General features: G+C 30.5%; 1 protein-coding gene across 1 annotated transcript in view; it reads left to right on the top strand.

The window, feature by feature from the left end:
• The window catches only part of Cep290 (centrosomal protein 290), a 90073-nt gene that overhangs the window by 2845 nt on the left and 59271 nt on the right, over nucleotides 1-27957 (top strand). Inside the window, exons 6-21 of the mRNA XM_076854916.1 lie at nucleotides 2645-2788; nucleotides 6271-6324; nucleotides 7056-7208; nucleotides 7730-7912; nucleotides 8840-8929; nucleotides 11189-11311; nucleotides 12248-12371; nucleotides 16262-16434; nucleotides 17218-17380; nucleotides 18808-18908; nucleotides 18982-19069; nucleotides 20123-20235; nucleotides 21709-21793; nucleotides 22323-22465; nucleotides 25424-25588; nucleotides 25973-26122. Coding sequence (XP_076711031.1) covers nucleotides 2645-2788; nucleotides 6271-6324; nucleotides 7056-7208; nucleotides 7730-7912; nucleotides 8840-8929; nucleotides 11189-11311; nucleotides 12248-12371; nucleotides 16262-16434; nucleotides 17218-17380; nucleotides 18808-18908; nucleotides 18982-19069; nucleotides 20123-20235; nucleotides 21709-21793; nucleotides 22323-22465; nucleotides 25424-25588; nucleotides 25973-26122 — 2052 coding nt within the window. The remainder of the gene's footprint in view (nucleotides 1-2644; nucleotides 2789-6270; nucleotides 6325-7055; nucleotides 7209-7729; nucleotides 7913-8839; nucleotides 8930-11188; nucleotides 11312-12247; nucleotides 12372-16261; nucleotides 16435-17217; nucleotides 17381-18807; nucleotides 18909-18981; nucleotides 19070-20122; nucleotides 20236-21708; nucleotides 21794-22322; nucleotides 22466-25423; nucleotides 25589-25972; nucleotides 26123-27957) is intronic.

Genomic DNA, 27957 nt, shown 5'->3' with positions numbered 1-27957 from the left:
GATTGTAGATGAGAAGACAAGAGATAGGAAAGGGGAAATAAATTCAAGGGATTATAGTATAGAGTCCTTTGAGGTCAAAGGACAGGTCTGTTGGGGATAATTGAGAAAATGTTCCTGCTTAGACAAGGATTTGTTGTAGGTATGGCAGACTGAATTCAAGAAACAAGTTTAAAAAAAAGAAAAGACTGGTCAAAGTTATGTGAATATGTAAATTGCTTAGGTCAGCTTTTGATGGGAGAGTATGAGTTAACTCATACATAAAATTCCAGTGAATTTTAAGGAGCAACTGGGAAATTGATGGTTTGCTGCTATTGTGAGTATGTAGAGATGGAATAGTATCTTGTGACATCTAAAGCAGCTGGAGTTTTTACAGGATGGTGGAGGAATGTTAGGGATGATAACATGGAAATTAGTTGCAGGATAGAATAAATTTAGGAAAATACCAACATCTGTTCTTGAAAGAAAGAGCAACTTCCTGTGAGAAGAGTTCCAACGAAATTAATATCCTAAGAGAAGCAAATCACAGAAGATAAAGAGGTGGAAAAGAGGATTCTGTAAAGAAACAGAAGATGTAAAATATTAATTTTTCTTGAGTGAAACCTTAGTGGAAAACTTTTTGAGGGAGAGGAAGAAAGAAAATTTGGTGATGGGAGAGAGATGGCAAAAGTGTATGTTGAAGAAGCAAAAATGGGACAGGCTAGATAACCAGTGATTTTGATGTTTTGGGCCAAGACCTAAAATTAATAGAAATATCAGTCAAACTGGATTTGGTTTACTACAGGTTTTTAAAGCTAACCTAAATCTGGTTGTCTAGTACGTTAGGATATAGCACTTGTATGTATTTACATTTATGTTTGTTAAACTTAAAATTAAAAATTCATTTCTTTAGTTGTGCACAGCTGAATTTCAAATGCTCACTAGCCAAATGTAGGTAGAGACTGCTGAACTAGACAGTGCAGATAACAGTTCTGATCTAAATACTCCAGGTATGAGAGAGGGGACAAGCCAGGAGCACTAAGATGTGCAGGAGGATAGGAGCCTGGTTTCAGACCTCTAAGGCTTAGAAGATGTCTTGATAATTCATTGCCTACATTCTATGCCTTTGTAGTTTAGTCTGGTGCCTGTGCTTTAGTAGCTGTAACAGACTCTAAGTAATTAAATTAAGAGTCCTTTCTTAGTGGCTTAGTGGTTCAGGATGTGCTTAAAGGGTTGTCTGCCCATGAACCACAGAGTAAATAAGTTAGTGACTTTAAAAAATGGTCCTCAAGACCTAGGAATTAAATAAGAGACACTGCGCCTATTAGAAAAAAAAGTAGGCCCGTATCGCCATCATGTTGGATTAGGCCCCAACTTTCTTAATAAGACTCCTGTAGAGCAAGAATTAAAATTAAGAATAAATGGGATTTAAAAAAAAAAAGAATTAATGGGATGGATTCAGAATAAAAAACTTTTTTTCAGCAAAAGAAACAGTCAGTGAGGTGAATAAAGAGCCTACATCTTGGGAGCAAATTTTTACCATTCACATATCAGATAGTGCACTAATCTCTAGGGAATATAAAGAACTCAAAAAGCTAACACCAAAAAAACAAATAGCCCAATCAGTAAGTGGGCCAAGGAACTGAACAGACACCTCTCAGAAGGAGATATACCATCAATCAAAAATATATGAAAAAATGTTCAATATCTCTAACAATTAGAGAAATGCAAATCAAAACTACTCTTAAGATTTCATCTTACTCCTGTCAGAATGGCAGCTATTATGAAGTTAAACAACAATAAGTGTTGGCGAGGATGAGGGGGAAAAGGCACACTCATACATTGCTGGTGGGAGTGCAAATTGGTACAACCAATATGGAAAGCAGTATGGAGATTCCTTGGAAAGCTGGGAATGGAACCGCCATTTGACTCAGCTGTCCCACTCCTCAGTCTATACCCAAAGGACTTAAAAACAGCATACTATAGGGACACAGCCACATCAATGTTTATAGCAGCATAATTCACAATAACTAAACTGTGGAACCAACCTAGATGCCCTTCAGTAGATGAATGGATAAAGAAAATGTGGTACATATACACAATAGTATATTACTCAGCAATAAAAGAGAATAAAATCCTGGCATTTTCAGGTAAATGGATGGAGTTGGAGAATATAATGCTAAGTGAAGTAAGCTAATCCCAAAAAAACAAATGCCAAATGTTTTCTCTGATATAAGGAGGCTGATTTACAATGGGGTTGGGAACAAGAGCATGAGAGTATTAGAAGAACTCTAGATAGGGCAAAGAGGTAGGAGGGGGAATTGGGGTAAAAGAGATGGTGGCATGAGAGATGGATATCATTACCCTAAGTACATGCATGAAGACATGAATGGTATGAATATACTTTGTATACAACCAGAGATATGAAAAATTGTGCTCTATATATGTAATATGAATTGCAATGCATTCTGCTCTCATATATATAACAAATTAGAATAAAAAATTTTTAAAAATACAATAAAAAATTATTCCATAAGTAATGTTATTCTAAATGTATGGTACTGAAGCATAATGGAAATTGTAAATCAGGATAATTATTTCCTTGTTGATGGACTTGAACACCCAAATATAATGCAATTAATTTAAGCATTTGGTTTATTACTTTAAGATGGCTCAGCAGTCTGCAGGTGGACGGGACACTCGATTTTTACGTGATGAAATTCGCCAACTTGAAAAACAATTGGAACAAAAAGATAGGGAATTGGAGGACATGGAAAAGGAATTGGAAAAAGAGAAGAAAGTTAATGAACAAGTAAGGCATGTTTTTTTCAATGAATCTTAACTGTTCAAGTTAAGATGTCTGTAGAACATCTGGTTTTGCTTTTTAAAAATATTGATAATACTGTCTCTAAGGTTTTATATCATTATTCATTTTGTCATTGTATCTTTAACATGTAATGGAAGCTGGGTGCAGTAATACATCCCTGTTATCCAAGAGCCTTCAGAAGCCGAGGCAAGATAACTGTAAAATTGAGGCCAGCCTCAGCAACTTAACAAGACACTGGCTCAAAAATAAATAAACAAACAAACAAATAAATAGGTCTGGTCATGTAGCCCAGTGGTCAAGTGCTCCTGGATTAAATCCCCTGTACCAAAAGAAAAAAAAAAGTGTGTGTATATGTATACATACACATACACACCAGGCACTTTAGTGACTTTGAGGATTAATTCTTTATATTTGGAGGCACATATTTCTGAGGACATTAGAATTATATTTATGAAATGGATGCTTTGATCTTGAAGTTTTGTGTGAAAAATTAATAGGCACTGGGTTTCTTTGGCAGTTTCTACTTTGCCCTTAACCATTCATTCAGTTTTATTAAGTATTTACAGCATAGCAAAGACTGCTAATTACTCGAGTACAGTGAGTTTCTATTATCTAACTCTCAAAGATTTTCACAATCAATAATAAAAATACCATAGGGAAATATATAAAGTTAAAAAAAATACTCTGGGATACTCTCTGGAGGGATTTGTCACTCAGTGTTGAGATTTGGGAAGTGATATGAGACCTGAAGTAGGAATTAATGTGGCAACAGGAATAAGCATTCTGGGGTAGAAAATACAGCATTTTTTGAGATCTAGATATAAGGTATGTAGTATGTTCTGGAACTACAATTGTTCATTTTGGCTTGAATATAGATAAAACAGTGCCATGTACTTTATATACATCAATTCATTAATTATGAATTATTATGTTAATTCATATATATTATGCATTATTCATTAATTCATTATTCTTCATTTGATAATTTATCTCGTATGATGTCATTTCTACCACGTTACCAATAAAGAAATTAAGAGATACATAAAGGTTAAGTAATTGCCCATGGTTACAGAGCCAATAAATGATAAAGCCAGGATTTGAATCTAGACAGTCCTACTCAATTGTCTGTGCTTTTGTCCACTGTATTATCCCACCTTCCTAATTTTAATACTCAAGAGTCCTCTGAAGAAGTAAGGGCCAGTTCCTAAGGAATTTGTTTATCTTTTCTAAAAGTACTCGAAGGAAAATTTTTGAACACGATATCAAGATCAGGTCTATATTTTTAAAGTTTACTCTGCTTTGTGGAGAGTAAATTGAAGACAACCAAAACTAGTAAGGAGACATTTGTGTTAATTCAGGCAGATGCTAATGATGGCTTAATTAAGGTAATAGCTGATGGGATTAAGATGCATAGACATATTTGAGAGAAGTAGATGTAATTGCACATGGTGAATGATGGTGGGAGAAGACAGATAAATGGGACAGTCTGCCTGTTTTTATGTGTTAGGCTACTGGATAGGTAGGTAGATAGTTCCTTTTACTAAGAAGAGACACAAAAGGAGTTTAGAGATTTTTTTTCTACTGGAGATTGACCCTAGGGATACTTTACCAATGAACTACATCCCAAACCCTTTTTATTTTTTTGTTTTCAGACAGTATCTCACTAAGTCACTGAGGCTGGCCTGTAACATTTGATTCTCTTGCCTCAGCCTCTCAAGTAATCCCTCTGTGGGATTGCAAGTGTACATCACTTGCCTGGCCAAGATTATTATTTTAGTTTTATATGTATTAAGTTTGAGTTCATATTCAAAAAGGATACTTGTGGATCTGGAATTCACGAAAGACATTTGGCAGATGATGAGGATTTATTTTCATCAGTACAGATACTAACAAAGCCAGAAAAGTGATTATAGAATGGATTTCAGAAATGCCTAATAAAGCAATGAAAGAGGAATAGATACTTTGAAGGAAATCCCATTAAGAGTGTGACATTTGAGAGGCCGAGGGGAAAAAAACATCAGTAACATTAATACTTTATTATTAAGTTCTTGACTTCTCTCTTGTTAAAATTTTCCAATTCAGAATACAATAGTTTATTTCTTAATTTTCAGATGAAAATAAAAGGATAATAATAACAGGCAAACTTCTAAGATCTGAATTGTACTTTGCATTTTATTATGAACTTTCTTTAAATTTTTTATTTTGAAAAATGTCAGACCTTCATGAAGATTGTAAGAAAAACAATAAACATCCATAGTCCCCACATATAGATTCACCAGTTGATAACTCTGAACATTAGCTTTATCTTTCTTTCATTATCTTTATACACACAGAAATACTTCTCTTTCACTGCCTTTTTTTTCTACTGAGCTATATGAGAGTTAATTGTAGAAACTTCACACTTAAAACATTTCAGCATGTCTCTGTTAAAAAGGATATTCTGCATAACCACAGTATAATTATCATACTTGGGAAATTTAATATTGATTCTGTATTATAATTTAGTACATAATCAAATTTCCTCTTTTGACCAATAATATCTCTCTCATAGCACCCCCGCCTACCCGTCAGTATCCAAGGTTCCATTAAGTTTCACACACTGCATTTGATTATTTATTGTAGATTTTCAAATGTGGTTGTACAAGTTATCATTCTGTCTTCTCAAGAAGGAGAAAATAGAAAAGTAAAGTATCAGATTGTTTATTGAAGAGTAGGTGATAAAAATTATCATGGCAATTATAATAATATTTGCTTATTTGAGAAAACAAAACAGTCAAAAGTAAAATCATTTGGATGTGAAGAAGAAAACTCTATAGATATATACATATTATTTTAAAATTCTATTTACTGAGTATTATATTAAGGGACTTTATCTTATTTAGTTTTATGTCAGCATATGAAATGAAAAAACTGATTTTAAGAGGTTAAATGCCTTGTGCACATTTTATTGGAAATCTATGGGCAAGAGATATTAGCCTAGGCCAGTCTAATATCAGGTTGCTTCATTTAACTATTAATGCATTGACATATATTTCTAAGTAATTAGAAGCAAAGAGTTTTCTAGCTATGAATGACATGAAGAATAGTAAAATATAATGATCTTTGGCAGAAAACTACTAATTTTATTAGAGATTTTTTTGGGAATGGGGAAGAAAAAAGGAGAATAATTGTTTAAAATTTTTAATTTATTTACTAATTTATATTTTTTTGTTTGTTCTTGTTAGTTTTTAAGTTTGCATGGGTTTTTAAAAAATCTTTTAACCTGAGTCTTCCTTGTCCTTTCTAATCCTTAGTTTGAATAGATTTTTGTCTTATTTGTGTTAGGTTGATTTGAAGTCCTTATAGTTAATTGTTTTTTTTACTTTATTGGAAAGGATTTAGAATTTAGATTGACAAACCAAAAAAACTTGTTTTTGTATTAAATTGCTGTTGAATTTTATCATATTTATTTTTTTTTACCATTTTAGTTGGCTCTTCGAAATGAGGAGGCAGAAAATGAAAACAGCAAATTAAGAAGAGAGGTTGGTAAAAAATTTTAGTTGTGATGGTTCAGTAAAGATACTTGTTAAAAAAAGTTTACATAAATTTATATTGTAAACAGAAATGGAATCTTCCAAGTAACTTATGCTTTTAAATTAGTTGATCTTATGATACCATTTTGTGTCAAGGAACTAGAAGATAAATCAAAATGTCAGGTCTTTCATCTCTTAGATCTGTGTTGAAAATCCTGCTTTCTATTCAATAATCCATTCTTTGCTAATTTGTTAATTGAATATAGGAGTGGATTTCTGTTCTTATTGCTCTTATTTTATTCAGCATTTTTTAATAATTTTTGTTCTCACAAAGTTTTGTAAATTCTAATTATTATTTGGTTCTTCGGAGCCAAATAATGTTTGTATATTGCTTATTCTTAATGTAGTAGCATAATCAAAATATTTCATTTCATTTGATAGTTAATATTCTTACTTTCTTTGATTATCCAAAATAATGTACTCAAATCTCCTAAAGTTTCTTTATTTTTGCTTTCTTTAATTTCTGTCTATTATTTTTAATTATATATTGCCTTTCTCATTCCTAATTACCTTTTTCCTGTCCTTTTCTGGAGAACAAACGTCTAAAGAAAAAGGTGAGGCTTTAAGGGTGGTAAAACCTTGGAAATTTAAAGATATGTTCTGAGAGCAATATTTAGAGGATATAGTTTTGTTGTTTCGGATAATTTCTTAAAGGACTGTTGTTTTTGATCTACCTTCAGAATGAACAGCTTCGTCAGGATATTATTGACTACCAGAAACAAATAGATTCACAAAAAGAATCACTTTTATCAAGAAGAGGAGAAGACAGTGACTATCGATCACAGTTGTCTAAAAAGAACTATGAACTTGTCCAATATCTGGATGAAATTCAGGTAAAATGAATAAAGTCAATTTAAAGCAATTATTCTTATAAACTTTAGTTTCACTATAATGAAATCTAGTATTTAGCCCTCCATGTAATTCTTCATTATAAATTGGCCATCATGTACTTATAAATCATGAAATAAATTGCATCTTTGAAGTTCCAATTCTTCATTCATTCTTTTTATATAAGCCTATCTTCTATTTTGGGAACAATTGAAATCCTGTGTACAATATTCTTGATGTTTAATGTAATTTAATTGATTAATGTCAATTTATCCTAAAGGTACATAAACAATTTTCTTTTGTGCAGTGCGTTATTAATGTCTCCATTTAATTTTAACTTAGATTAAGTTTGACTTTATTTAAAACTTTTTTGAAAATTATAGTGTCTCTTAGGGCAGGGGGTTTAGCTCAGTGGTAGAGCACTTACTCAGCATGTGTAAGATCCTAGGTTCGATCCCCAGTACTGCCAAAAAATAAAAATAAAATCATAATCATAAACTCATAATAAAATCATAAACTTTTTTAGACTTTAACAGAAGCTAATGAGAAAATTGAAGTTCAGAATCAAGAAATGAGAAAAAACCTAGAAGAGTCTGTACAGGAAATGGAAAAGATGACCGATGAATATAACAGAATGAAAGCTATTGTTCATCAGACTGATAATATAATGGACCAGTTAAAAAAAGAAAATGATCATTATAGACTTCAAGTAAGAATTATTGTCAAGATAGTTTATTTAAAACTTCATGTTGTTTCATTACTGTTTATTGGAAGCACTTTAACTTTCTAGGATGTGAATTTTGTCTCTCTTCTTAATATTGTAATATGTTGTCCTCATGATATTCTTGTCCATATGTGTTTTGAATTTCCCTCACAAACATCTTGTAATTCTTGCCATCTAGGAATATGTAAGTGACATTTTAATAAACATATAAATGGAAGTCCTGTTTATGCATTTTAGACCTTAATAGGTAATTTTCCCTTGATAACTTTTGAAAGTTATATCATTTAGCTTTAGATCTTAAAATGAATATAATATAAATATATATAAATGTATTAGAAATCAATACATTGTTTACTATTTATATGGGCATAAACTTATTTAAAAAGTAGAATAATGTTTAAAAAATACAATTCTCTAGTAATTAAAGAAAATTGTGCAACTATAGGTTGAGTATTCCTTATCTGAAATGGTTGTTAACAGAAGTGTTTCAGATTTTGAATTTTTTCAGATTTTGAAATATATGTATATGTGTAAAGAGAAACCTTGGAGACAAGATCCACATATAAATATTAAGTTTATTTATGTTTCATACCCCAAAAATGTTAGGCAATATTTTTAGTGTACTTGCCTTTCAATTGACATATATCACATGAGGTTCAGCATGAATTTTCCAGTTGTGGCATTCCATCATTGCCAAAAAGTGTATAATTTTGGAGCCTTTTAAATTTCAGAATTTTGGATTAGTATTGCTCAACCTGTATAAAGATACAGAAACCATCATATGTTACGGGCTACTCTAGTAATAGCTTATGTAATGTGGTACATCTGAGTATATATAAATATTCATATGTAATAAATATATTTATGTCACAACAATTAGTACCATTTCTTGAAATAATTGTTACCTTTTAGGTGAAGGAACTTACAGATCTTCTGAAAGCAAAAAATGAAGAAGATGATCCAATCATGGTAGCTGTCAATGCAAAAGTAGAAGAATGGAAGGTGCTTTTCTCAACTTATATAATAGCATTTTCATTTTCTATTTTAGGTTTTAAATTTAAGTTTTATTTTTGTATAAAGGACTTATAAGTTAATAAAATTTTCAAGTTTTTTACTTATTTATTTTTTAATTGATGGTGTTATAAGTCTCAGAAAAGCTTTGTAGTCTTCTAGCTTATTTGTTATTGAGTGAGTGCTTTCAAGTCAGGGTTAATCAGTGGGATTAAGAGTAGGAGAAGAGATCTATCAGAATCACATGGGAAGCCTTTTCAAAATTCACCTCTTTCTCCTTACCACCCTCCAATCTCAACCAATTCCACAGCCTTTCCATGTCAGAAGCTGGATTTTTTATAGTTATATATTTGAAAAACATGAGATGGCTGAATGAGTAATTCTTATTTTAAAAACTCTCTTCTTGAGTCATTGCTTTTAATAGGGATCATGTAAATGTTGTTGGCAATGGGAATTGGTTATCATCTAGGAAACTCATATAATTAAGTATTTTAAATGAAAACAGTGGCAATGGAAGTGAGGCCTGAAAAATCAATCAGGGGTCACTAAATTTTATGTAAGGGTCTAGAGAGTAAATATTTAAGTCCATCTAGTCTGTTTGTAACTGAACACTGCTGTTAACATGTGAAAACCACCATAGACAATACACAAATCAATGAATAAGACTGTTTTCCAGTGAAGCCTTTTTTACAAAAACAAGTGGCGTATCAGATTTTATCTGTGAGCTATAATTGACCAATTCTTGGAAAAACTAGTTTGTTTTTTTACAAAATTAAATTTTTTGGTGGGGAAATCATATGATAATATGTGTAACATAATTTTTTGACTTACATCTTTAAATAATTATTTTATCTCAGTATATTTAGTATTGCTTTGTTGTTTTTAATGGCTGTTTAAATTTTCTTTGTCGTATGTGTATTTATAATTGATTCCTTTTTGTGTAACATTTAAGTGGTTTCCAATTTTTACTGTTAATAACAGTGTTTTAATAAATATCCTTGTATGTATTTTATTTTTTAAATATACAAGTATGGTTGGTAAAATAAATTGCCATATGTAATTGTGATATTTGTTGCTGGTATATTTCTCCAGTTTGTTGCTTATGTATTGGCTTAAGTATTTTTTTTAATATGAAGTATTTTTTTTAATATTTTGCTGCATAATTTTCACAGACTTTATGCCAAATTATTTTTGTAAAAAAAAAAATGGGATGCAACAATATGTGAAGCTTCTTTCAAAAAATGTGCTGGTATTACTTAGAAATAATTTATTACTAAACTTTCTTTGGTGCAAGATTAGAATATACAAACTACTCAAGTATGTTATTGAGGTGGTGACAATTATTCAATGAAATGGTATTTCTTTGAATATTAATTAGTTAAATTTATGATTTTTCTAATGGTTTTTGACCTTTGTGTCATAATTAGAAAGGCTTCTAAGTACTTGTTTTCTCATTTCTTTTCTTTTTTTTCCTAGTGTCTTTTGGTTTCCTTGTTCGAATTTAAGTCTTTAAAGCATATATAATTCATTTTGGTATAAAGATTGTAATATGGATTCCACAGACCTATTACTGAAACATCATTTTTTGAATATTTCATTTCATACTGAAATATAGTTCCATTTTTTACCATACAAAAACTCCTGTTGAATTTTAGATTTGTTTGGACTCTCTTTTATGAAATTAATTTCACCTGTTATCTAAAATTATTGTTTAATTATTTCATGTATAAGTAAATGCTGTTCTCATTGGTTTTTTGTTTTTAGACTTTTATGAACAACTTTTACATGAAATTTAGAAGTAGCTTGTTCAGTTCTTTTAAAAAATCTTACTTTTTTATTGGGTATGTATAAAAGGTATAGATTGATTTAGCGTAAACATTTTTATGATATTCAATCCCTCTAAGAAAAAAAACTGCTTTTATGATACTTTATTCTTCTCAGTGGCATTTTAATGCTCATTTCATAGATAAGTTGTATAAAACTTATGTAATAATGTGGAAGAACATATAAGTTCTGATTTAGGAAGGAATTATGAGTTGAGTTTTTAAAATTTGAATTCTGAAAATGTAAAAATTACAGTGTGCATTTTTGAATCATTTTTTATTTCAACTTCACATTAAAGAGAATTAAGGTCATACTTTCTTGTTCAAAGATTTGTATTTCCTATGTTTTTTTAAATGTGCTAATGGTGTTAACCGTAAGTGAGGAATAGTTTGTCTTTTGTGTCACAGATATTTTGTTTATTTCTAGTTAATATTGTCTTCTAAAGATGATGAAATAATTGAATATCAGCAAATGTTACATAATCTGAAGGAAAAACTTAAAAATGCCCAGCTTGATGCTGATAAAAGTAATATTATGGCTCTACAACAGGTAAAACCTTCTCAGATTTTCATTTGTTAATCCCTTTTATCAAAGTTAAAAGTGTGAACGTTTGTTTATTTTATCACCTGTGTCTAATTTAGTGACTTCCACTGCTAGATGTATGATAAAGTCTTGTAATTTCTTGTTTCAGCTCAAGAAAAAAATTAGAGTAAGGGTTAAAGTTAGAATCATTTTGTTTATTTTTCTATGTTGATGTAGATAATATAGCCATTGTTTTAGTCAGGAATTAAAGAGAAACTATTCAAAACTTTTAAAAAATATTTTACTACTCTGTTATTAAGATTTATTATATAATATTTTAGTCCTGATATACCCTATTACAATGTGAAATGAACTCAAAGTGTGGTAATAACTTTAATGAGCTACCTAAAGATTTTATTTTTAATAAAACTGTTTTAATAAAATTTTAATAAAAACTTACATGGAAAAAAAGCACACTTTCATTATATATGTTAACTTTTTAGTCAGTCCAAAAGAAAGAATGAAATTTGAGAAGTATTTAAAGGCTAAGAATAAGTATAGAGGACAGTATTTATTAATGAAGTAATACAGGAATAGAAATTGAGTGAAAGAGAAAAGCACAGTAAAAAAAAAAAAATACACAAAATGGTAAAATGGTGTTCTTGGAGGGCTATTGAGTAAGTAACACATAATGAGTTATAAAGAGCCACAGATGTTAGAGAGTTTGGAATTTCTATTTGTTAGAGTGTTAGCCACTGTTTTCTTCTTTATTAGAGTGATACCTGTGTAGGTAACATTATGTAGGGCAGCTAAGGTATACAGAATATTGAAAGCATAGTTTTATCCAAGAGAAAATATATTTTGTAGTCTTTTTGAAAAAAATAAAACCTACCATTCTCCTTACCTTTAAGATGTATATTAATATTCATGAAGGGATGCATAATATTTTAAAATATTTTATAGGGTATACAGGACCGAGATAGTCAAATTAAGATGCTCACTGAACAAGTAGAACAATATACAAAAGAAATGGAGAAAAATACTTTTATAATTGAAGATTTGAGAAATGAGCTTCAAAGAAACAAAGGTAATTCAATATTTTACAGGTGAAGTTATTTCATCTATAATGTTTTAGTAGCTGACTTTTATTGAAATACAATTGTATCATATCAATAAATACAGTATTACATGTCCTCCTTTTGAATTTTATCATTTTCAAAAAATTATACAGGACATTATTGTGCATATTACCACTGCTTAAATTTGTGAATGATGGATACTTTTCTGTAATTTATCTCTGATGAAAATTATGTCTGTTACTAGATTGGTGTTGTAAAAATGAAGACGGAAGTGTAATTGATTGCTTTATTTTTATTTTTTATCTTTTTTATAATTAAACAAAATTTGATTAATGTAACAACATTGCAGATAGTTTTTAGAAGTAATTTGACATGTTAGCATTTGAAATAATCTTCCCCAAATTAACGTCTTTCCATACTTTCCTTACACTAAGTCATACCACCTAATACATCAAATCCTCTTAACATAGCCCTCACAACATTAGTGCTATTATTTTTCCATAGCACTGCATACTGTAGGTATACCAGAGAATACTACAGATTGGTCATGATAAATTGAGGAACATATTTATTATAATTACTGAAGATAAACAGATATGGATGGGAAATAATTAGTTTGTAAGTTGGCTGTAAGCCATGGGAACAAGTTCAAAGCCATTGAATCAAGAGTATATGTAACAAGCATGTTTGTTCAGCAAAGAAGCCCTGGTGGCTGAAGAGCAAGCAGTTGGATAATGATAGGAAATAAGATAAGAATTTGCTAGAGGCTATATAGTGGGTCCTTATAGTTCAGTGTATGGACTTTGACTTTTATTTTAAGTGAAATGGGGCACCACAGTTTCTGAGGATAAGAGTAAGGAATGATATAATTTGACTTAGGCTATGTCTGCAATAACTGGAAATGGTAAGGACAGAAGAGGAGACTTGTTATAAGACTATTGAAACAATCCGGAGATAGGTGATAGTGGATTGGAGAATGATGGTAGCAGTAAGGTTATTAGATTTACTCAGTGTAGATTTATTTTGAAAATGATAGAAATGGAATTTGCTGACCCAGCAGATAGAGGATATGAGAAGAAGTTATCAGGGCTTTTAATTTGAACTTTGGGGAGATTTGTGGGAGGATCAGGTTTAGAGATGGTTAGATACTTAGTTTTAGACGTGTTAAGTTGGGTATTTATTAGACATCCACGTGAAGGCATTAAGTAGGTAAATATATAGAAAAAAGTCTGAGGTTCAGAAGAGCAAACTAGGTTAAAGATATAAATTTGAGTACCATCTCCCTAAAAATGGTATTCGAGGTCATAAAGATCATCTACCTAAGATCATCAAGGGAATGATTATAGGTTCAGAAACAAAATCTAAAGATTGAGACCTCGAATACTTCTACTTTAGAGGCTACGGAAAAGGAATGAACAAAGGGGACTGAAAAGGAAGGTTCAGAGATGGGAGACATACCAGGAGCTTGGAGGGTCATGAAAATGACATGAATGTCAAGGAAGAATAAGCTACATTCAGAGGTCAGCATTCAGTAGGTCAAGATAAGCCCTAAAAGTGAGCATCAGACTTAGTAATAGCTATTTTTAGTTCAAGAGAAGAAATGTTGAGAAGAAATGTAAGAACTCTTTTTTTTTTTCAGGATTGTTCCCAGAAAGGAAACGGGGAAAATAGGTGTTAGCCTGAGGGGAAAGAAAGATTAAGAAAGTTATTTTAACATGGAAGAATTAACTCATGCTTTAGGATTAATAGTAATGCTCCATTCAAAAAGAAACAATAGATGAAGCAGAACAGGGAGAGAACTTCTGGAGCAAAATTCTTGAGAAAGTCATGTGAAGGATATAGTCAGGGAAGAAGTTGGCCTTAACTAGGAACACAGAGAGTTAATTAATAAATTGAGGAAGAAAGGTAGTGTATATAGATATAGATGGAGGAGGATAGGTAGATATCCTGATGGTGGGAACTTGTAGAAATTTCCTACTGATTGCTTCTTTTTTCTCAGTGAATAAGAAAGCAAGGTTCTCAGCCAAAAATAATAGGGGAGTATGTATAGTACAAGTATGAGGAGAGAGAAAAGCATTTGGAAGAATGAAGACTTGGGAAATGTGATATGTATGTGTGTATTTGTATTGTATTTATATTTAGAATACAGTGTGTTTAACTGCTTTAAACAAATGACTGATATTATGAATTTTGCATGTTAGTCACCAGGAGAAAAAGTTGCAGTTGATTTCTGCTATCAAATAAATTGAAAGAAATCTAATGAATTTGCAGTCTATAGTCATATTATTCCTAAAGAGTGCAGAAGATCTATATACTAGATTGTGCTTTATATATTAAACCTAACCTGTGAACCATGATGACTTCTTTCATTGGTTAGGATTAACTTTAGCTCTTAACACAGATTAGAAGAATAGTGGCAAAGTCAAGACAGGAGATTCTCACTTGTGTTGTCATCTAGAATCAGGCAGTCCAGGGGCTTATCTTTTGTTCTGTCTAGAAGGCAGCTTTACCCATGTCCATATCCAAATAGCAAAATAGAAGTAGAGGAGAAAGGGATAAAAAGCACATGCTGAAGGATAGGTGAGAAAAGGTAGTGTTTATTGTGATGGCTATGTGTAATAAAGGGAGAATAGATATTAGGGGACAACTCAGCCTCTTTCACAGTTGGCTGTTAGCTCCAGAGAGCAGAAGCCATTTGCTTGTTTGTTTCTTTCTTATTTACCTACTTAAAAAAGAGGTTTTTTTAGCAGTGAGGATTGAAATCTAGAGGTGTGTGTGTTTTTTTCCTCCTCACTACTAAGTTATATCCCAAGTTCTTTTTATTTTTTAGTTTGAGACAGGGTCTCACTAATTTGCTTAGACTGGTCTTGAACCTTACGATCCTCCTACCTTAATTTCCTGAGTGTACGACGATGTAGGCATGTACTACCATGCCTGTCTCACTGGGTCTCATTTCTTAAAAGACCTTATGTGATCTCCCATCCTAGCCCAGTGCATAATAAAAGACTAATATAAATGTATTAGTAAAAGTTTATTATGATGGGCATAGTATGATTTGTGTCGATAAATTTTAGAATGATAAGTATATTATATGTTGGTTTAGCCACAGTTTAGTAAGCTAATATAAGAATGGATTTAGGACTTTTATTTTACTTAAGTTATGATTAAATTTAGCTGCAAATTATAGAAAAATAAAGCATGGAACAATGATTTAAACAAGATAGAAACTTATTCCTCTATGATATAAACAAAAATGAAGTAGTTCAGCTCAGGATTGGTATGGTAGCTACACAGATATCAGGTAGCAGGCATCTGGGACTTCTTTGTCTTGTTTCTCTGCCCATTTCAACATGAGATTTTGATCTCAAGTTCTAAGAATAGTGTTTTGAGTTTTAACTTTCATATCCATATGCCAGGTAGCAGGATAGAGGAAAGAAACAAAAGATTGACATTTCTCCTTTAAAAATATTTTGTAAAATTCATGCATGATCTTTGTATTTTCTATAGCAACATGACCATAACTGACTGCTGGAGTGTGGAAATTTAGTTTTCATTTCATATGGTCAGGTGGCAGCTAAAAATTTGTAGTTCAAATTACATGGTCAAAAGAGAAGTTGAATATTATGAATATTCTCTGTTACAATGATCAATCCTGTAAAGCCTTGTTTTGCAGCCTTTTGTTAGCCCTAATCCCTTCAGGTGATTTAACTGAACTTTACTTTTTTAAGTTAATTTTATTAATCAAACCAAAATAGAACTCTAAGTTTACAAATATATATTGCAACATTAAAAGAGCTTTTTAGTGCTATACCACTTCTGTCCATATATTTAGAACAACTGATTTAAAGGACTAAATAGTCAACCCAGTTAATTTCATGATTTTTGTTTTTACCTGTAGGTGCTTCATCCCTTTCTCAACAGAATCATTTTATGAAAATTCAGTCAAAGGTACAAATTTTAGAAGAGAAAACTAAAGAGGCTGAGAGAACAGCTGAACTGGCTGAGGCTGATGCTAGGGAAAAGGATAAAGAATTAGTTGAGACTCTGAAACGGTTAAAAGATTATGAATCGGTATGTATATTTATCTTGTCAGTCAAGAAGCTTTGAATTATTTCTTACCACTTATAGACTCTTTTGTGCCCTTTACTGCATACCATTTTAAAAAGTTCCATAAATCTCTTTTGATAAACGTTATTCTAATTAATTTATATTAAACTATTCAATCTTTTGAGCATTTATATTTTGTCAGAATTTTTTTTCAAACCATTCAATCAAAACATTTTGCCCAGATAATAAGCTTTGGTGAAGTTGCAAAATTAGATTGTTTGTTATCTGTATTCTTTGTGCCACTATGTAGATGTGATACCACTGGCTGGTTTGACAAAACTTGTGACATGATGGTTTTGTTTTGTTTTCTTTGTCAACAGTCTACTTTGTACTTTTTATAATTTTTAAAATGATTCCACCTTAGGCAACTTAATTTGTTACATATTCTATTTGTTTTGCTGATTCACTTTTAACTTTCATTAATTTTATATGTAGTATTCTAACAGTTTGCCATTAGGATGTTGTACTGGGAAGTTTTAAGCATTTTGTATTCCATAATTATTATTATTAAATTCAGTTTATAAAAGTACATAAAAATCCTTAATGTATAATTTTTATGTTTTTATTATCTGTTAAAAAATAAATTTAAACTTTGAAAAAACCTCATATATGCCTATCATATAAGTTGTAGGTATATACACATTTCCTCTGAGACTTAATGAAAGATAATTTTTAAATAATTCATGAATTTTATTTATTTATTAAAATAAACTTTGTTATATTTAAATTAGGTTGGGTGTTTTTCAGGGAGTATATGGTTTAGAAGATGCTGTTGTTGAAATAAAGAATTGTAAAAACCAAATTAAAATAAGAGATAGAGAGATTGAAGAATTGACAAAGGAAATCAATAAACTTGAGTTGAAGATCAATGATTTCCTTGATGAAAATGAGGAGCTTAGAGAGCGTGTGGGTAAGTCATCTTTTAAGTAGTTTTCTCATCCATGATTTCCAAGTCTTTTTTGTTTACTTTGGTTTATAACTATTACTTTTAAGTAGTTGAATGCTTTTCTCCCCTAAATAAATACTTCCGTGAAAACATTTACATAGAAGTGAAGCTGCTTCTATTGAAATGGGTCAGCAGTCCTGGAATCTCTTTTTATATAGTCTGATACTTCTTCAGTAATAGATACTTGTTTAAAAAATGAAAGTCTTTTAACATTAATACCACATAACAGACGTTAAACCTTTTTTTTCCTCCAAAAAGAAGGGACCAATGACAAGTTAGTTTGCACAATGCTCTTTGTTTCAAATTAATTCCTAATGGCATTATAAACTTTTTTAGAACTTTGAGGTTGACTTTTACAATTTAGGCTGCTTAAGTTTTACTTTAGTTAAGTATTTTAAGAGTTCTGTTGACTTTAACAAGCAATTTGTAAATCTCACTTTGAGAACTTATGTTTTGATTAGAGTGAATAACACATTACTTAATATTACCAGTTTGATATTAAATTCCGATAGTTCAATTTAAGTTGGTTCTTTAAAATAAAAATGAAGTTCTAAAAACTGATTTCATTATATTTGCTAAATATTAGTTAATGCTTTCTAAGATTTAAAATGACCAATTGTAAAAAAATTTCTGTAGAGGAAAGAAAATTAAATATTTTATCTGGATTATTTATTTGTGAAAAGTATCTAAGATCTAGAATTAAGGTAGGACCTCAAATTGGACTTGTGAGTAATTGACCAATCAGTTCATAACCAGTTATCTGGAAGTTCCTAAAGATGCTTCTGACAATCTATAAATCTGTCTCAAACACTAGATTTTCTGTCCTTAAAAGACTTTAAGTCTTGATTTATAATTACTTTAGACAATTACAACATCTGTTTTTCAAAGCCTAGCTGCTTAGTAATAGCAAATTAGCAGGCAAGTGCACTGGGAAGAACAGACTAATAATGATAATGTAATTGATATTGGTATTAATAATGTCTACTATGTGCCAGATATTGCTCTAAGCAATATGTTTAGGTTAATTTTATTATATACATTCCTGACTGTTCAAGAAAAATAAATAAATACAGTGTTATCCCTTTGATTTAGTTATAAAAGTGGGAATTGAACTACAGTCTATTTTATCTCAAAGCTTCTGTTCTTAATAAAACAGTATAGTATTTTTGTGATAGCCTGACATGGAGTTTTTGTTAGTGTTTCCATAATAATTGGAATAAAATTTTATCTAGGGTTTGGCACAATTAACTGGAAAATTCTTGCACAATAAGTAATCCATTCTTCATTGATACTAGCTAAATGAATTATAACCAGTTGCTTGATGGTGTATGAAGTTTTTGTAGTTAATTTGAATGTTTTTAAGTTTTTAATAACTCTGTTTTCTGTTTTAGGTCTTGAACCAAAGACAATGATTGATTTAACTGAATTTAGAAATAGTAAACGCTTAAAACAGCAGCAGTACAGAGCTGAAAACCAGATTCTTTTGAAAGAGGCAAGTATGGTGGTTAATTGATTTTTTTTTTTTTTTGGTTGAATAAAGAAAACTAATAATTCCTACTTTATAGATTGAAAGTTTAGAGGAAGAACGACTCAATCTGAAAAAAAAAATTCGTCAGATGGCTCAAGAAAGAGGAAAAAGAAGTGCAATTTCAGGTATCCTCAATTATTCAATACCTTTAAAAGAATGTTTGGATTATGAGTCATTTGAATCTGAAATTTTCTGTGTTTTTAATATGTTTTTGCTATATTATGGTGGATCTCCTGCAGTTTTAATAAATAAACATAATTACCTGCAGAGAGGTAACTAAGTATAATTGGGTTCAATCCTGAATCTGAAACAGGTGACAAACAAAAACAAAGCAAAACAAAACCAAGAGAACAAACAAAACCCAAAGTTTAGAAATCATGGTTTTGGAAGTTTTAATTGTATACTCTTAATTTCTACTGTAATTCTCACTATGTTGTGATTAATAATGATAATACTTAGCAATATTCATGTTAATATGTTGCTCTTAATAGTTTCTCTTTCATTCAGGACTGTGCATTGAAAACCTTCTTTGTAAATTATTCAGTACTAAGTGAAAATAATGTTTTATTGAATGTAAAAATTAGCATTCTTGTTTGTTTATTTTACTTGATGAAAAAATAACAATTGGTTCAATTTTATAATAGCTATTACTAGTTTTTGTTAAAGGACCACAGATAATTTTTTGTTAAGAGCACCACAAAAAGGGATTTTTTTTTTTTTTTTTTTTAATTTGGGCCAAGTTCACAAGCACATCTCTGAATTACAGTAGAGCATTATGATTTTTTAGCTTTTTGGTATCTGTAATCATAAATTTTCTATGAAAATGAAACTATAATATACTAATATAATAAAAGTTTACTCATAATTTGTGATTTTTCTGTACTTTTTACATGTGTTTTTGAATACTGTACTTATCTATTAGTACTTTTAGTATAGAATGGATAAATAACAATAAGAAAAAATGAAAAATAAAATGATAGAAATTAAAAAGTAAAATTCTCATAGCTTTTTAAAAGTGAACTAGATCAGGTTATTCTGACTACATATGGATCAAGGATTTTCAAAATAATTAGTCTACATTTTGTTTAGGTTAAAACTCGAATCTGCTTTTAAGAATTAAAACATTAAAATAGTAGGAGAGTTATTTTGATTTTTAATTTATTAATTCTTTTATGTAGAATTAACCATTGAGGACCTGAACCGAACTGAAGACCTTTCTCAAGGAGATAGCATAGGGGAAAGAAAACTGAATTTTGTAAGCCTCAAAAATATGAGTGAAACACAATCAAAGGTAAGCAATGAAGTATTATGGCAGAGAAAATAAAAGAAAATGTTATCAGCATTTCATTTTTTTCTTATTTTTTCATTTTGGACACCTGTTCTTTTATAGTTGTGAAATAACTAAAGAAAAATGTTTACTTTCTTAAATAATCTGTTGATCCAAAGGTGATTAATGAGACATTATTTACTTTGAATACTGATTGAGAGTTCAGATAAAATAGAGATGCTGTATCGGAGACCAGAATTCAGTATTCCATAGTCAGATCAGAATGATAAGGAGGAGAATCTAACTATATGATCATTATCAAGATTGTTATCTGAAATTCATCATAGAGTAGAAAGTGGAGTGGATCCTTTACTCTCTTTACATAGACGTTCTTCAACTGTTTGAGGAAAAGATAATTCAATTCTGGAAACTATTACAATAAGAGAGATGTTTAAACCAACATATTTACAATCTTTAGGAAATCTGAAATCATTAGTCATTACATTTAGTACAGAGAGCAATGGAGTAATAAATGACTATTTATGCTGCCTTTCTGAAGAAAGTATCAGGAAGCCATCAAGCACTAGTTTCATAGAAAAAAGCAATTCATCTTTTTATACCGTATCTACAGCTTCAGACTTCATGTAGAAATTATCACTTAGGCAAAAATCTGTAATATTTTGTCAAAAAATTAATGATGATATACCTGACCTGGATAAATGACAAGTAGCAACATCAGGAAATGAACAGATTCATACCCAGATAAAGCCCGCTGATGTCATTTTGAAAGAAGATAAAAGAAAAAGTGAAATACCCTTACAGACTGAGATTTTGAAAATAAGCTTGAAGTTAATGTTTTGGGTCCTGCGCTTATTATAGTACAAGCAGAATTGTGTCAATAGATCCACTTGAAAATCTTATAGAACAGCTATGGAGAGAGCTAGTATTTCTTAGATCTTAAGCGAGTTTCCTTCAGGTTATATTCCTGGGATCACTTTTTATGACTTTTCTAACAAAGTTCTATAACAATTATAATAAATTTTTTGTTTGCACATTAACACTAATCTGTACACATTCTGTTTTTAAAAACAATTAGAAATGCAATACATTTTATAAGAACTTGTTGATTTGCCTAATATGTTAAGTGTTTCTTTAATGAAGTTATAGCCCAGGAATTGTTGATCGAAAAAGCACAGAGTAAAAATGCAGAAATAGTGCTTGAATATCACAGAAGCGAAGCAGAACAGGTAGTGTAAAGACAGACCATCAAGAGAGATAATTGTGGTAGTAAGGACAAAACGTGTCCTTATATTTCTTTGCCTTTTGCTGTGGGGGATTGAGCGAGGGAGAAGGTGGCAGGAAGATATATTTTGTCCTTTAAATCTAATTTTGCCTTTTTGATGACTATTGTTGTGTCTCCATAGTCTGTTTTTGGTGTGAAACCTATAGACTATTATAATATTTCATAAAAAATGACAATTTTATTCTCTTTGTCAGAATGAATTTCTTTCAAGAGAACTAATTGAAAAGGAAAGAGATTTAGAAAGAAGTAAGACTGTAATAAATAAATTTCAGAATAAATGTAAGTTACTGTTATCTCTTATTTTTCTATACCTGTTTTTTCTATACTAAATTTGTGATTTAAAAGAACTTTATATGTTCTCTGATTTCTAATCTTTTTTTAGCTTTAATTAATTCTATAATCTATATAATTCAGTCTCTCATTCATCAAGTCGATTTGCTGTTTTCATTGTCAGAATGATAATTCTAAGTTTTTTGTGGAAATGTATATCAAATTTTTCTTGTGTTCTCTAATAAAAGTGAAGTTAGAAAACTGAAAATTTTTTAATATAAAGTATATTTTAAGTTAAAGCAAAAGTATGCTTGTGATTATGTCTTTCATCTATGAAATAAATATTTATCATGAGTACTTTATTTAAATAGGTCTGCCATTTCACTAAGTTATTCATGTTGCATTTGTAATTGATTTTTTTTACATTTATGTATGTGTTTTCCCAATGGTTTTTCTATATGTGAGATATTAGTCCTCTATATAAAATAATATAAGTTATGAAAATCTCTTCATTTAATGAAAAAATTTGTAATCACAGTGAAAGAATTAGCTGAAGAAAATAAGCAACTTGAAGAAGGTATGAAGGAAATATTGCAAGCTATTAAGGAAATGCAGAAGGATCCTGACATTAAAGGAAGAGAAACATCTCTAATCATCCCCAGTCTTGAAAGACTAGTAAATGTAAGTTATTTTTCATACAAACGTCTGTCTTCAACCAGCTCGCCTCCCACTTTAAAGATGATGTTATACTGCTTTTGTAGTTCTAAATATTTGTGATCATTTGAATCATTGCTTCCCTGTGTATAATAATGTGCTTATAATTCTTTTTTGTTTTTTTACCAGTTTGTATATAATGTGCTGAGCTGTGTGTTTATCTAGTTTGGGATTCAACGTCTTGAATCTATTCACCACAATTTTAAGATTTTTCTACCATTACTTCAGTTATTTTTCTGCTGTTCTCTCTGGAACTCCAGTGACATATGTGTTTTGATATCTTCTCATTTGTCCTTAGGATCTGTGCATTTTTCTCTCTAATATTTCATCTTTTCTTCTGTCAATTACTAATTGTTGTTATTTATCATTAAGTTCATTCTCATTTTCTTGCTTATCAGCATTCTTATGGTTCAGGAGTCAGTCTGAGGACTGGAAGCTTTTTTTTTAGTTTTTAATGGATCTTTTAACAGTGCTGAGGATTCAACTCAGGGCCTCACACATGCCAGGCAGGTGTTCTACCCCTGAGCCACAACCCCAGCCCATGGAAGCCTTATTTATTTATTTATTTTTTAAACAAAGAATTTAGAGTTCTTTTATGCTGGCACTCTTCTCACTGAGATTTTCTCTTTAATTTCCTGAGAATTTGAGTGCTATCCTATGATCTTAAAGGCCAGAAAGATCATAGGTCTCTGCAACTGCAGCATGCCCTCAAATTAAACTCTTAAAAATGGCAAACTCAATTCTTGATAGTCTTTTCTTCCAGGATTCGGGTTTAGTCCCAAAATACTTTGTTCATGTTCTTTTAACATTTTAAATTAATTTGTTTTATGGAAGAATGTAGATCTGTTAGGAAATTATACCACAAACCTGGAAGTGTAATATAATATTATGTAGACTACAGGAAGAATTTTAGCCATTAATTAATATTTTATTTATATTTACTGTATGGAGACTTTAGAATTGCATGGTATTAATGAGTGTCTGTTACATAAACTTGAATATAATACATAAACTGAACTTATATGTAGCATACTTTATTAAATTGTTTCCTAAAATTACTTCATTTACAAGGAAAACTATTATTCACTTAATTACTTTTTAAAACCATGATTAATCAATAGTTGAATTCTTTCTAATATTGTAATTGTTAACAGAGAGCAAGAGTGACATTGATTATGTTAAAAACTTCCTGAGGCTAGAAAGTCATTTGACAGAATTTATGCAAATTAGTTGGTTCCCTGTATATTTTTCTAATTCTGACTTCTCTGTTGGTGACGTTGTTTTGTTTCTGTTATTATGAATATCTAAAATGACTCTTAATGCTTTTTTGAGTGTGATCATCTTTTGTCCATGATGCTACCCATTACTAATATTGTATCCCAGATCAAGCTTCATTCTCCATGGGAAATTCTACATATTGATCAAATAAACACAGAATGAATAGCCCCAGGAAATCTTACCTTCTATTTCTCTCGACAATCTCTGGACCTTCCCCAGACTTCTGCTTTGATAGAGTTCTATTCTGTATTGCTGTACTTTTTTCTGATTCTAATATGCTCTGACATTCACAGATCACCTAGGAATATTTACTACTTCCTTTAGAGGTCTTCAGAATTCCTCTTTTTTTTTTTTCCTTCTTGGAACTAGAGATTGAACTCACGGGCATGAGACCACTGAGTCCATCCCCAGTCCTATTTTGTATTTTATTTAGAGACAGTGTCTCACTGAGTTGCTTAGCACCTTGTCCTTGCTAAGGCTAGCTTTAAAACTCTTGATCCTCCTGTCTCAGCTTCTGGAGCCGCTGGAATTACAGTGGCTAGCCAGAATTCATAACTCTTTAGATCACATTAATTCCGGTTTATGCACTTCAGTTCAGTCTCTATTATATAGGATACTGTTCAGTACCCCATACCATCTAATTCAACCTCACTTTACCAAAAGCTTATGTAGATAGCATGGTAGCAGGATGACTAACAAGGCAGTACTGTCCTTTACTTTCCATCTACCTGATATTCCCTTTGAATTAATGACTTACTACTTTGCATGGCTTACTCTGATCTCCTTTGGGTAAAAGCTTGCTTTTATAAATCAACTGCCTAAACACCACATCACCCTCCAGAATAGATTAGATTATTTTACTTAATTTATCTTATTTGTCTCTGTTTTCAGTTCTGAAAGCTTGTTTTGCATTGAAAAGCTTATTGCATATAGTTTTTCTGAAGTCCAAAGTTACTTGTTTATATTATATAGATGAGTACGTGGTATGTGTGTATGCATGCGTTGTTGGATCATTAGGGCCAATGAGGCTACTCTGATAATATTTTAATATCTTACATATTACTTTTTCTTTTTTCATTGTTATTATTTAATAATTTTGTTATTCTACTTGGCCTTCATTGTCACATATGCTCCAACTGTGGATAGGAAGCACTGAAAAATTCCCTTAACTGAATGTAGAAGTTTTTCCATCCCTTTGCTCATGCTTTTAATTCATATGCTGCGTAGTTTCAAATCTTTTACATGTAAATTACTTCATTTTGACTATACAAAAATCCTGTGAAGTGGGAGAAGCAGTATTTCTTCTACTTTAGAGATAAGGAAATGAAATCACTTGCCCAGCTGGTAAGAGACTGGTTAATATTTGAACTCTGGTCATCTTAATCCTCTGGTTATTTTTCTAGTCTGCCAATCTATTAACAAGATGTTGTTATATGTTAAAATGAAATAATGACCATGGTAATGTAAGTTGAACTGCAGTTTTATAAATGTAAATTCATAAATAAGACATAGAAATACCATACTTTGTTACTACTCATGGCAATCAGAATAGAAAAATGTTTAAATGTCAATTTTATTTAAAGGTAAATTTTTGTTTCCTATGATTTTACTGTTCTTTCTTATATTTCTAATATATAAATATACCAGGCTATAGAATCAAAGAGTGCAGAAGGAATCTTTGATGCCAGTCTGCATTTGAAAGCCCAAGTTGATCAGCTTACTGGAAGAAATGAAGAATTAAGACAGGAGCTCAAGGAATCTCGGAAGGAGGCTATAAATTATTCGCAGCAATTAGCAAAAGCAAATTTAAAGGTGAGAATTTTATTTAATAAAATACTAAGCATAAAAACATAGGTTTAATAGAAAAGTTTATTTGTTTGTTTTCTTGAGGCTGCTTTATGAGAAAATGTCCATTGAGTTAATTCTTTGAAAATTAAGAAAACTGGATTTTTCTTATGAAAGTAAGTGGAAAAATTACTGCCTTATAGAAAAACACAAAAATTCTGTCTTATAATTAGGCATTTTAAAATAAAATTAGAGCATGATTATATTCATTTTTTGTCAGTTCTGGTATTCATGTACCTATTTTAAAAAAATATGCGGTAGGGAAACCATAAAGTATAATTTAGTATTTTCAATTTGTCTTTCTTTGGCTGTAAAACATGTGGGTCTCATCTTTGAATTGTTTGTTTTCAGATAGATCATCTTGAGAAAGAAATCAATCTTCTACGACAATCAGAAGGATCAAATGTTGTTTTTAAAGGAGTAGATTTACCTGAAGGGATAGCACCATCTAGTGCCAATATCATTAATTGTCAGAATGAATATTTAATACATCTTCTTCAGGTACTGAAAATTTTACATGTGAATTACAAAAATCATTGATAGTATGTTTCTTAATTTAGTCTTCATGTATTCCTTTGAGCTCTCAGAACATTGAGATATATTATTTGTGAATTATGTTAGAATAGTTTATATAAAAGTAATTAATTCCATTAATCTTCACAAGAAGCATATTCACATATCTTATTTGGATGAGTGTCATTCGTATGAAATAATGACATGTAAATAAGGTGAGTACTTGTATTTATTGCTGGTTAGGGAAATAATTCAAGAGAATAAAGTCTGATAAACCCCTTTCTAGTGTCATGATTACTTTTCTGTGTTATTCACAAGAAAAGTTTTTGAGCCAAAATTTTTTTTTTCCAACATTTTTTTTAAAACCTTATTCTTTCCTTTACTGTATAAATTGTTAGTTTTTAAATCCAATAGCAAGTTAAAAAGGGTACCATGCTCTAGTACTTGTCCTGTGTTTGTTTCTCACTTTTGCTGTGTGTATCATGAGCATGATGAATGGCCTAATGAGAGATGCTTTTCATTATTTCATTTGAAGTTTGAATAACCATAATATCACACATACTACAAATATATTTGCAAAAATGTGTTCAAAATCAATGAAAATGGTCTTGATTATAAGTACCACTGTATTCCTGTATTAAATTATTGATCACTTGAGTTATAATTATCAAATGCTTGTTTTTGTATTTGATATAAAAATAGTCTTTTCCTAAATATTAGACTTTTGCTTGTCAACCAGGTCAAGTAGGGACAGTCTCCACTACTTATCAGAATGTTAATTATTCGCAGCAATTAGCAAAAGCAAATTTAAAGGTGAGAATTTTATTTAATAAAATACTAAGCATAAAAACATAGGTTTAATAGAAAAGTTTATTTGTTTGTTTTCTTGAGGCTGCTTTATGAGAAAATGTCCATTGAGTTAATTCTTTGAAAATTAAGAAAACTGGATTTTTCTTATGAAAGTAAGTGGAAAAATTACTGTTAAGAGGTTAAGTTAAGAGGGTAGATGATATTTTCAAATTATTGTTATGTCCTACTTTGGTTATAAAATAGTAACAAAAATCCAAAGAAGATAGAACAATGTCTGCTGAAGAAGAGCAATGTATTTTTCCACCTAATTATAACTCATTATATCATTACTTTTAAATTTATAGTACTTTTTGCTTTATAGTACTCTTTATGATTTCTCTTATTATTCTGTAATAAAGGGACATTATCAATAAATAATGGCCATATGGCATTGACCTTTTATTTGTGATAGGATTATTTTTTCCAACAAGATGCATGAAATGCATTATGATAGATTAGTAAATAACAATTGGTAATGTGCAGAAACCTATCCTAAGTGAAAAACCAAGTACTTGAACTCTTATTTGTAAGGAATTATAGAGCGATGGAACATCAGAGAGATGCAACTTCAAATGTTGGATCTGAGTATCTGGAAAGCATGTGGCACCAGGCCTGGCATATGTCCCTAATAAAGGGATCTCAAGTGTAGTGCCACTGAGTATTTTTGATGTTGAATAAGTTATGTAATCTTTTGAAGTCTCAATGTATTTATTTTTAAAATGAAATGATTGGAGGGGATAGATAATTTGAGTGGAGATATGAAAGTATATTTTCACAAAATGATATGTCACTGAGTGGTTAGAGGTGAATGTTTGTAACTATTCTGTATATCTGATAAAAGTGTGTATTTAAAGGTAACTTTTCTTTCAAATAATTTGTATGCTTACTGTGACCACCATAACTGATAAAAGTAATTTTACCCATTTCATACTATTTTTTTGGGCGGTGGGGCAGGTACCAGGTATTAAACTAAG

This window comes from Callospermophilus lateralis, chromosome 4, assembly GCF_048772815.1.
Source record: "Callospermophilus lateralis isolate mCalLat2 chromosome 4, mCalLat2.hap1, whole genome shotgun sequence".
Lineage (NCBI taxonomy): Eukaryota > Metazoa > Chordata > Mammalia > Rodentia > Sciuridae > Callospermophilus > Callospermophilus lateralis.
This window is presented reverse-complemented; position numbering and strand designations above follow the sequence as displayed.